The sequence below is a fragment of the Malaclemys terrapin genome, chromosome 4, assembly GCF_027887155.1.
Source record: "Malaclemys terrapin pileata isolate rMalTer1 chromosome 4, rMalTer1.hap1, whole genome shotgun sequence".
NCBI lineage: Eukaryota > Metazoa > Chordata > Testudines > Emydidae > Malaclemys > Malaclemys terrapin.
The window spans coordinates 109,199,922-109,212,201 of NC_071508.1; the positions used below are offsets into that span (position 1 = coordinate 109,199,922).

Consider the following 12,280-nt stretch of genomic DNA (forward strand, 5'->3'; position numbering starts at 1 on the left):
GGGATAGGTGCAGCTGGAGAAGGGAGCCCCTCTGCCTCCCCCTTGGCAGGCCAAGCAGAAATCTGGGGTGGCACTTGACCCCCCCCATCTCCCACCCCCCCCGTATGTTGCCTATGGTGTGACTGGTGCCGGATTTCGCAAAGCAATAGGCTTGTTATACACGTGATTATAAAGTTACTTTGACAAATCATAGAAAATGAAAAATCTCCAAGCGTCTATACATGTGGCTCTGTGCACCGAGTAAAGGTCCTCCTCTATAAGCACAATAAATCAAATGTTTCAATCATATACATTACCGGTCTTAAACAAATAGGAAAGTATGCTTGAAGAGTTTTATTCTTGAATGCTGAAGATCAAATTCTGCGCTTTTGGATATATATGTTCATAACAAGCATTTTGATGGATCTCTGCCCAGGACAGTTGCACAAAAGTGTGTGGCACAGCCAAGAACTGAACCCAGTTCTCGAGTTCCAGTGCCCTAAATGCAATACTATCCTTCCTCTCTTTTTATTATTTGAGAGCTTTGTGCACACCCAGAGCTGGGCAGTCATATAAGAAGACACAGCACTTACCCCAAAGAGTTTACAGTATAGTTTAGAAATAGATCAAATAGTTCAGACATTTTTAATGCACTGGGAAATTGTATTTGTTGAGGTGGTGCAGATGTTATAGCTGAAAGTCTTTGCATAAAGTGTATTTGAAGGAGAAAAGGTAATCTGAGGAACACAATAAGTGGGAGTCTTAATGGGCATTGGATCAGGACTAAAAAGAGGGAGTCAGTTCCAAATTTTACAGGCTGACATGAAGAAGAAGGGGCAGAGATGAGATTGAGGCCTAGTCTTCACTTACCGGCTGGTCCGGCGGCACGCCATCGATGTTCTGGGATCGATTTATCGCGTCTGGTTAAGACGCGATAAATCGATCCTGGATCGATCCCGGAAGTGCTCACAGTCGGCGCCGGTACTCCAACTCGCCGAGAGGAGTACGCGGCGTCGACGGGGGGAGACTTCCGGCCGCGTCTGGACCGCGGTAAGTCCGGACTAAGGTACTTCGAATTCAGCTACGTTATTAACGTAGCTGAATTTGCGTACCTTAGTCCGAAGTCCGGACTAAGTGGGGACCAGCCCTGAGAGAAAGATGAAAGGAATTGGTGAGAGTGAGTCTTGGAGGAGTGAAGGGAGTAAGAGGAAACAGAAAGAAGAAGGTTTATGGTAGAAGTAAAATACGCTTGGTTGAAACAGCTGAGTCTGAACAGACTGGCACAAAGTGTGTTTGGTATTGAAATTGGGCTGTGAGAATGGTTCAACTGGAAATCTGAACCTGAACAAACCAAGCCACATTGGAATCTGCTGAGTGTAATCCTGGCTCCACTGAAGTCAACAGAAGTTTTGCCATTGACTTTATTGGGGACAGGATTTCACCCTAAATCTTGACAAGTTCACAGACTAACAGCATTGGCCTCTGTAATGATCAAGAAAAGGACTGTGCATGGAGAATTAATCATAGTCATATTTTTTTAACCATTGTCCCTGAAAACCAGGATTAATGTACTTTCTCAGGACAGGTTGCAGAAGTGTGCACTGCCAGTGCTTTCTGTTTAGTGGATGAAATGAGAACCTAAGTTTCTAGAGCTGTAAATCTGGCACCTTTCATTAGCAATTAAAATCACTGATTTAAGAAATGAATAAAACACTGACCGTCAAGTGTATATTTATTTTTAGACTTGAGCAGTATGAAGAAGCTGTGAATTCATTTACCCAAGTGCTTAAACTAGATCCCTTTTCTCTGGATGCCTATGTTGCAAGAGGAAATTCATACATGGAATATGGTCATGAAGTTGGCAACACCCAAGCACAGAAAGACTTCCTGAAAGCATTGCATCTTAACCCAAAGTGTGTGAAAGCCAGAATTTGCTTAGGATACAATTTACAGGTAATACACCAAAGATCATAGTCTGTAATATCCTGTGACAAAGAGAGGAACATTATTTTTCATATATAAAATTTAGTCCGTACTGCATACATAGTAATACTGCAAACTAGTTAAACACTGTTCAGCCAGATAAAATAACTTGTATACTTAATGGAACCCTTTGTTACTCTCTATTTCCCCCCTACTCACTTTAACTATTCTTTTCAACTAAAGGGATAGGCTGCAATTAATCCCTTTGAAATTTGTCTGTGATGCATCTTACTTGATTGAGCAACAGAGGGTCCTGTGGCACCTTTAAGACTAATAGAAGTATTGGGAGCATAAGCTTTAGTGGGTAAGAACCTCACTTCTTCAGATGCAAGTAATGGAAATTTCCAGAGGCAGGTATAAATCAGTATGGAGATAACGAGGTTAGTTCAACCAGGGAGGGTGAGGTGCTCTGCTAGCAGTTGAGGTGTGAATACCAAGGGGGGAGAAACTGCTTCTGTAGTTGGATAGCCATTCACAGTCTTTGTTTAATCCTGATCTGATGGTGTCAAATTTGCAAATGAACTGGAGCTCAGCAGTTTCTCTTTGGAGTCTTTGAAGTTTTTTTGCTGTAAGATGGCTACCTTTACATCTGCTATTGTGTGGCTAGGGAGGTTGAAGTGTTCTCCTACAGGTTTTTGTATATTGCCATTCCTGATATCTGACTTGTGTCCATTTATCCTCTTGCGTAGTGACTGTCCAGTTTGGCCAAAGTACATAGCAGAGGGGCATTGCTGGCACATGATGGCATATATAACATTGGTGGACATGCAGGTGAATGAGCCGGTGATATTGTAGCTGATCTGTTTAGGTCCTGTGATGGTGTTGCTGGTGTAGATATGTGGGCAGAGTTGGCATCGAGGTTTGTTGCATGGGTTTGTTGCAAGGGTCGAAATGACAGTCTGGACCTATACATAGAATGTTTCCGCCGACGTGCACAGACAGAAATTGTGGAAAAACAACATCGCTTGCCTCATAACCTAAGTCGTGCAGAACGCAATGCCATCCACAGCCTCAGAAACCACCCTGACATTATCATCAAAAAGGCTGATCAGAGGTGTAGCGAGCGCCCTCCGTATCCTCCGACCGGAGGGGGCCCCGCAACGAAGGGGGCCCCTAAAAGTGGCAAAATAAATACTGCATTCCAGTTTCTGCATTGTAAGGGGCCCCACCCGGACATATGTTTGGAGGGGGCCACCGTTCGGAGGGGGCCACATTCTTTGTTGCTACGGCCCTGAGGCTGATAAAGGAGGTGCTGTTGTCATCATGAACAGGTCTGACTACCAGAAGGAGGCTGCCAGACAACTGTCCAATACCAAATTCTACAGACCACTTTCCTCAGATCCCACTGAGGAATACCTAAGAAACTGCACCATCTACTCAGGACACTCCCTACACTAACACAGGAACAAATCAACATACCCTTAAAGCCCTGACCGGGGTTATTCTATCTACTACCCAAGATCCACAAACCTGGAAATCCGGGATGTCCCATCATCTCGGGCATTGGCACTCTCACTGAAGGACTGTCTGGGTATGTGGACTCCCTACTCTGACTCTACGCCACCAGCACTCCCAGCTATTTCCGTGACACCACTGATTTCCTGAGAAAACTACAATGCATTGGTGACCTCCCAGAAAACACCATCCTAGCCACTATGGATGTAGAGGCTCTCTACACAAACATCGCACAAACAGATGGAATACAAGCTGTCAGGAACAGTATCCCCGATGATGACACAGCACAACTTGTTGCTGAGCTCTGTGACTTTATCCTGACGCACAATTATTTCAAATTTGGTGACAATATATACCTCCAGACCAGTGGCACCACTATGGGCACCTGCATGGCCCCACAATATGCCAACATTTTTATGGCTGACCTGGAACAACGCTTCCTCAGCTCTCATCCACTCACGCCCCTTCTCTACCTACGCTACATTGATGACATCTTCATCATCTGGACCCATGGGAAGGAGACCCTGGAAGAATTCCACCATGATTTCAACAGTTTCCACCCCAACATCAACCTCAGCCTGGACCAATCTACACGGGACGTCCACTTCCTAGACACCACAGTACTAATAAGCGATGGCCACGTTAACACCACCCTATATCGAAAACCCACCAACCGCTTCGCCTACCTTCATGCCTCCAGCTTCCACCCCGGTCACACCCACATGATCCATCGTCTACAGCCAAGCGCTGAGGTACAACCGCATCTGCTCCAACCCCTCAGACAGAGACCAACACCTACAAGATCTTCACCAAGCATTCTCAAAACTATGATACCCACACAAGGAAATAAAGAAACAAATCAACAGAGCCAGACGTATACCCAGAAACCTCCTGCTACAAGACAGGCCCAAAAAAGAAACCAACAGAACTCCACTGGCCATCACCTACAGTCCTCAGCTTAAACCTCTCCAATGCATCATCAGTGATCTACAACCCATCCTGGACAATGATCCCTCACTTTCACAGACCTTGGGAGGCAGGCCAGTCCTTGCCCACAAACAACCCGCCAACTTTAAGCATATTCTCACCAGCAACCACACACCGCACCATAACAACTCTAACTCAGGAACCAACCCATGCAACAAACCTCGATGCCAACTCTGCCCACATATCTACACCAGCAACACCATCACAGGACCTAACCAGATCAGCTACAACATCACCGGCTCATTCACCTGCATGTCCACCAATGTTATATATGCCATCATGTGCCAGAAATTCCCCTCTGCTATGTGCATTGGCCAAACTGGACAGTCACTATGCAAAAGGATAAATGGACACAAGTCAGATATCAGGAATGGCAATATACAAAAACCTGTAGGAGAACACTTCAACCTCCCTGGCCACACAATAGCAGATGTAAAGGTAGCCATCTTACAGCAAAAAAACTTCAGGACCAGACTCCAAAGAGAAACTGCTGAGCTCCAGTTCATTTGCAAATTTGACACCATCAGATCAGGATTAAACAAAGACTGTGAATGGCTATCCAACTACAGAAGCAGTTTCTCCTCCCTTGGTGTTCACACCTCAACTGCTAGCAGAGCACCTCACCCACCCTGATTGAACTAACCTCGTTATCTCCATACTGATTTATACCTGCCTCTGGAAATTTCCATTACTTGCATCTGAAGAAGTGAGGTTCTTACCCACGAAAGCTTATGCTCCCAATACTTCTGTTAGTCTTAAAGGTGCCACAGGACCCTCTGTTGCTTTTTACAGATTCAGACTAACATGGCTACCCCTCTGATACTTACTTGATTGGTGGATTTACTGTTGAGTACCAAGAGATTTGATCTCCTTAATCAGCCCAGAGAAAAATAGAGTCATATGGTACTCATGCCCAGAAACCTTGTATGGTATTGTAATCAATAACACTAGACACCAAGCCGCTACATACGAAGTGACTTAGATATTTTTGGTGAATCTATGTAAAAGGAAAATCTTGTATGTTAAGCAAAGTCATGTATGAATTGACATATTGTGTGTTTTTCTCCTCTCTAATTCCCATTGTTACTGTGCTTTGTTGTTATACCCATTTGTCTGAAAAAACTCTCTTTCCAACAAAGTTGTGAGTTAATTTTGTGCCTGTGTAAATAAGGGACTAATTTTATCAGCCTGCATCAGGCTTACTTGGGTAGGCCATGTGCAAATTTCCTCACACAGCTCTGCCAATATGTTTTAATTCTAATTAATTAATGTTTCACTGTGCTTTATAAAGTACTATCTAAGTGCTGAGTGTTATCAACAGTCTTAAAAAGCAGCCTTCCTGACAATGTTTTCAGTCATACAAGGAAGTCTCTTTCAACAACAGAGTGCTGGTTTTGCTGAATGGATCTGAATTGTGTGACTGTTTCTTGGGGAATCAGATAAGATTACCAAACTTATTTGTACTCGGTCAAAATTCAAATCCAGGTCTTCCAAGGTAGAATGTTAGTGAACCCGTGAATCAGTCATCAGAACTTGAAGAAGTGGGGTCTAGCCATTTACTTCTCTCAGATCTTTCTGTTCCCCCTCACTCAACAGCTTATCCTGCCCCATTCATATTTCCATCCCCCTTTTAGTCTCGCATCTCTTACTCCTCCATAACCAGTGGGGCTGGGCCTACTTCCAGCCTGGGTATAAAATATCAGATCACTTGTCCATGGGCAGCTAAGACCTCAAATTTGGCTACATGACAATAAAACATAGCTCTCCCAATTTTAAGGTTATAGGCTCATATTCACAAGTAAATGAAAGTGAGATATTGTTGCTGTCTAACAGAATTTCTGTGCTTTCTTCATATACTGTTTTGAACAATTATGCTGGTGTTTCTCATTTTTATTCTCTCATATTTAGTGAGTGGCTCTCACTAGGTCTAACTTATTTAGTTTTGGATAGTGTGTAACCCAAGGATTATTATTATTATTATTATTTTAATATCTCCAGGGAGAGAGGGTCACATCAAGACATTCTGATGTTATTGTGGGAAGGCAGGTGCATAGAAATGAGTCTTCACTTCATTATATTATCATACAGGGCCAGACATTTAAAACTTGAGGATAGAAGCCCAGGTACAACAGCAATTGCATGTGCAGTTCCTGCAAAGGTAGCATGTAAATGCAGTGGGTGTGTGGATATCTAACTAGCTATTTGCATTCATCTTTTCCCAGTTTGTGCACAAAATTAAATAATTGAATATGGCAACATAGGGGCATGTGCAATTTTCCCACATGCCTATACTTTTTGAAAATATGGCCATTGGTATGTGGTATGTTTAATAATATTCATATGTTAAAACTCTTTTTAGGCCTTTGGAAAGTTTCAGAAAGCTTGGAATCAATTTACAGTTGCCATTGACATTGATCCAAAATGCCATATTGCCTATGACGGACGAGCTGTGATCTGTCTTCAGATGGGTGATACTTTTGCTGCATTTCAAGATACAAATGCAGCACTAAAGGTAAATATTGGTTTTCAGTTGATTTATAAATATGAACCTGCTATTGTTAGGCCACTAAATAATGCACATAAATTTGAAGAACTGTGTATGAATAATTGTAGATTTAAATTAGGAGGTGCTTTCTATTTTTATACGTTTCCTTTAAAGAAAGAGTCTTGTTATTAATGTAGAAATGTGGACTTTGTTCAAATAAGAGTGCATATATTATTACATTTCAGCTCACTACCACTGCTCAGCTGCTTACAAACCGGGGTGTCATTAACCAGTTTATGGGTTACTTAAACTGTGCTATGAAAGATTATCAGCAAGCAATTTCCATCAACCCTGGCTATGCTTTAGCCTATTTCAATGCAGCAAATATCTACTTTCATCACAGGCAATTTTCACAGGTAGGTTTTATGTTCTATTTTCATACCATTCTTAGAACACTTTTCCTTGACTCAGGAATAATGTCATTGATACAAATTAGTGTATAAATGTAAGATTTTACTTGAATCTTTTAACATTTAATTTAATAATTTAGCTGCATTCTGATAGGGTATGAATTAATATATAGTAATAAGTAATACATAATACTACTATGTTCTATTACTGTTCGTTTTATCTGATGATCTCAAAGTGCTTTACAAATATTTATGAATAAAGACTCACAAATTTTATAGATGGGGCCAAAAATCTTCAAAAATTCCTAAGTAATTTAGAAACCTAAATCTCACTGTCTTTCAATGAGACTTAGGCTAATGAATCAGCCAGGTGCTTCTGAAATTTTTGCCCTGGAGACTAAGGCAAAGAGAAGTCAAGTAATTGTCCTAGTTTACACAGTAATTCAGTGACAGAGTGAGGAGTAGAACCCAAATCTCCTGTCTCACAGGCCTATGCTTTAACTACTAAGCCAGGTTTTCTCCCTGTTGTAGTACCCTCAGAGTCCTGAATCACTCCCTTCTGCAGAAATACCCTGGGGAGGGCCTGAGGTAATCAAACACCAAAGTTCCCCTTGCATTTTCTAGTAAGCTCTTTGGAGGCAAGGACCATTTCATATTTTCTGTACAGCCTCTAACAGAGTGGGAATAGGGTTGCCACCCGTCCGGTTTTCACCTGGACAGTTTGGGTGTCTGGGTGCCATTTAACAAACCCCGATGTCTGTTTTTTAAAAAATCTGGGGTGGAAAAGGTATAGCAGGGGTGAGTACTTGGGGGAAGAGGTGGAGAAGTGGGTGGGGCCTTGAAGGAAGAGGTAGAGCAGGGCCAGGGCCTTGAGGGAAGAGGTGGAGCAGGGGCGTGGCCTTGGAGGAAGAGGCGGAGGAGGGGGAGGGGGTTTGGGGAGTCCAGTTACCAGCTATTCGAAAGGTAGCAACCCTAAGTGGGAACCCAATCCTGATTGAAACCTCTGGGTGTTACCATAGTACTACTAATAAATAATAGTAAATCATTCGGTTGCGAAAGAGTTCTTCTTCTCAAAGATCCTTGCAAAAACCTTGTCATTCTTGTATAAATCCTGTGGATTTCTGCTACCCTGATTATTAATACAATATAAAAATATATACAGCATTTCAGAAGTTTGCATGGTACATAATATCTTCATTTTATATATTTCACAGGCCAATTCCTACTATTCCAAGGCATTACAGCTTGACCCACAAAATGAATCTGCAGTCCTGAATCGAGCTATTACAAATACATTATTACAAAATATCGAAGAAGCAAAAGAAGATTTTGAGAAGGCAATTTGTCTCTGCCCTTTCTCTGCAGCAGTGTACTTTAACAGGGCAAACCTCTATAGAACATTAAAGCAATATGAGCTAGCTGAGAAGGATATTTCAACAGGTACTTTTTGTTCAGTACCTGGCATAGTTTCAGTTATAATAATAAGAACAAATTATTTTGCCTCTATTTCACAGTTCAGAAAGTATTAGCAACTATTTCCGTTTATGTATATAATATATTTATTTAAGTTCTTAACTTCTTTAGGAGTGGCTATGAGATTGAAAAGGGAGTTGTAATGAAAATGTCAGCTAAAAATTATTATTGTTTTTCTAATGAAAATTAACTAGTAGAATTGGGCAATATTTTTTTTTTTTTTGGACAAATAATTTTATTTGCCAAAAAATGCAGTTTGGGGTCAACAGAAACTATTTGTGAATTTGAGCTGAATTTGACTAATGGTTTTAGCTGGAAAACAAACTTTTCTGAAAAAGTCTAAATGTCTCCTTTCACTGTTTTCAAAATTAAACATTTTGACTTTTTGTTTTTAAACAAAGCTATGTTTTGAATTTAGCTAGATTTAATTAAAAATCCCCCAAAAGGATTATGACCCAAAGAGCCTAAATGTGTGAGTAATTTTTTTTTTTTTTTTTTGATGGGGGAGATAGTTGTTTTGGTTAAAAAAAAAACCCAAAACAACTATTATGGGTTCACCCAAAATGATTTTTTGAGAGGGGGAGGAGGGTTCAGTTCAGCCATGAAACCAAAAAATTTCATTATCTGTTTATTTCCAATTACTGATTAGAAGAAAATGTGTCATATGTAATATGTACCATAGCAGCTGAACTCTGAGCCAGATTTTCAAAGAAAGTTGTAGCAGAAAGATGTGCACTCACGCTACCCTCACAAATCCTGAGGGCATCTGAGTTCATTACCTACTCAGTCACTACTGCTTTAGCCAATTACAGATAAAGATTTTTTTTTAAATTAATTTTATAATGTATACATAGAGCTAAGTTTCACAAATCCCACACCCAAATTTGTGTGTGAAAATCAGCTAAGTGCATCCCTGTTTGCCACCCATCTTCAACCACCCCAGATTCAATTCCTGTCTTTCGATCTCAGCTACCAAAGCCATGGTCAGGTTGTTTGACCGTTCCTAAAATGAAGTTATTTCATTGGATTTTGATAGCAAAGTCCTTGAATCACAGCCCTATGCAAACTCGAGAACCATTGTTATGCTACTGTCTGCACTTTGAACCAAATAATAGTTGATTGCAAGTGCAATAATTTTTCCACCAACAATAAATATGATCAGGTCTTACTGAGAAGTTAGCCGGTACACATTTACAATATAAGTTTGTCTAAATTATATGAAAACATGACTTGGGTAAAGATGTATAAAATTCCTTATTTTCACTGATTTTTTCCATTAAAAGTAGATTTTCATGATGTCAGAACAGAATAACTATGAAATCTTGTCTAGGGAATGATTACTGTAAAATAGGGAGTTTGATGGGAACTAGACTCTTTAAATAACAGATTAAATACTTGCCAACAGTTAGTTATTTAAATACCTTTGAACAATAGGAAATCTGACTCTGAGACAATGTGCATTGCTGGCACCAAGGAATAGATTGATAATGGTTTCCTACTGCTTGATTTTTGTTTTGGTGTTGAACCTGATTTGAGAGGGAGAATGTGGCTTCTGATGCTTCAGCAGTTGCTAGAGTCAGATTTATAAACATGTCATGATGATATCTAACATCAAGATGAGAAAAAGGAGAGTCAAAGGGAGACAGTAAGAGTGTAAATATCTTAACAAAATTACTTAGCTCCTGCTATAAAAATAATATGAATTGGACATATGTATTTCCTATTTAGAGCATGTGGGTTTTGAAATATACTTTGTCTCAACTTTCAGATGGGCTTTTAGCATGTGCTGTTTTTTATAATAATAATCATAACAATCTTTTGAAATTTAAAAATGCCTTAACATTTATTTTTCATTTTTACAGCATTGTCAATTCAACCTAATGACGCTTTGATGTATAAACTAAGAGCTGATGTTCGTGGTAAAATGGGATTCAGTGAAGAAGCCATTGCTGATTACAAGCAAGCAATCAGCATTCAAGAAATGATCGATGCAATGTGAAAAGATTCCAGTTCCTGCAAAACATGATAACAAGTTAGATCTATTTACAGAGATTTGCCTTATTTAAATGAGAGATATTTGTTTAATTATATCTCAAATACTATTTAGAAGAATGTATTATGTTAGCACTAGGCTTGGCACAAAAGGTTAGTTTTTATACTTGAAAAAATTGTTAATACTGTGATAAACCATCTTCATTTTTAGACGAACTTCTGCACATGTTATCTTCCTGAATAATTTAATTGCTTGATTCAGTGCAAAAATGGAACAGAACTATTTAAGAACAGAATGCTAGCATTAAAGAAGTAATTTCACAAAGAGAACAATAGATTGTCTTTATTGATTGGCACCAAATGGCAGTGGGAGAACGAAACACAGGCAAAGGAATAAATATCATCGTGGAAGGCCTCATCTTTATTTATTTGGGTCCAATGTGACGTTAAATGGCAAAATAACCAATATTTAAGTTTGACCCCCTTTCATCCAACCCTTAGGATTCAGCCCACCTCTGATTCCTCTCTCCCTCTCCCAGTGATAGGGAATGAGTGTACACACAAGGTGTACCTGAGTCTTTGCTGACTTCAAATCTTCCTTTCTATTTTAGGTTAATATGGTCCACCTGCCATCTCCTGGACCTCTTACACATTTGCCCCTGAGAGCTGGCCCCTTTGAGGTTCTTACCTACACTGGACACCAGCTATAAAATGCAACACAATTAACAAACTGCACTAGTTAAATTTACAATGTGTAAATTATTGTTCTTTCTCTATACTAACCTAAAACAGGATGCTGCTGGTGATCTAGTCAGACCCATTTCAGTCTTGTATATAGTTTGAATTGTATTTCCCTCAGTTAGAGGATGGGGGAGCAAAGCAGCAACAGCAATAGGATGCCTGCCGCATGCCAGTGAGGACGGTGGTGTATGAGTGCTAATCAGCTATCCCTTTCTCATACAGTCCAGCAAATGGGCGGCAGGAGGAAGCAGAGAAATCTGTCCTTTCCAGCCCTCCCCAATCTCTACACAAGCAGTGTCCATGTGCATTATGGGCAGGGAGGGTGTGGGGCAAAGTTCCAGAGCAGCCAAGCCAGCCCCTCCCTTCCTCCTCTTCCTAGGACCTGGAGTTTGTCTGTCCCCTGCCAATTGGCTCAAACATTCCCCCATCTGAATGGAGGATGGGGGCCGTTGGTATAAATGTGTCCTAATTATTCCAAATTTAAATCTGAAACACAGATAATTTGTCCACTTATCCACACTCCCATGTTGGAAAAGGTTGATGTCATAGAAAAGCAGATTGAGGAAAAGGATTTAAGTACATAAAATAAAATATTGACATGAACACTCAGCATGTATTTTGTACTTTTCTTCAAAGTGAATTAAATAATAGATCACAATCTTTGGGTTTGAGCCTTAAGAATGAGATTTAGAAGTTAATTCAGCAGAATTTTGCTTTGATCATGTTCATTCAGATTTGAAATTTAGGGTATAATTCTACATGAACAGAAATAAAA

The 12,280-nt window shown here is 40.2% G+C and overlaps 1 protein-coding gene across 4 annotated transcripts in view; it reads left to right on the forward strand.

Annotated features, from left to right (window-relative positions):
* TTC6 (tetratricopeptide repeat domain 6) overlaps positions 1 to 11,535 on the forward strand; it is a 152,359-nt gene extending 140,824 nt beyond the window's left edge. For 3 of the 4 annotated variants that reach the window (XM_054028288.1, XM_054028287.1, XM_054028289.1), the window contains 5 exons: positions 1,722 to 1,932; positions 6,764 to 6,916; positions 7,135 to 7,305; positions 8,514 to 8,739; positions 10,635 to 11,535. In XM_054028288.1, the coding sequence (XP_053884263.1) occupies positions 1,722 to 1,932; positions 6,764 to 6,916; positions 7,135 to 7,305; positions 8,514 to 8,739; positions 10,635 to 10,771 (898 nt within the window). In that variant the 3' untranslated portion in view covers positions 10,772 to 11,535. The remainder of the gene's footprint in view (positions 1 to 1,721; positions 1,933 to 6,763; positions 6,917 to 7,134; positions 7,306 to 8,513; positions 8,740 to 10,634) is intronic. The other variant, XM_054028291.1, reaches the window with a different exon arrangement.
* The last annotated feature ends 745 nt before the right edge of the window (positions 11,536 to 12,280 follow it).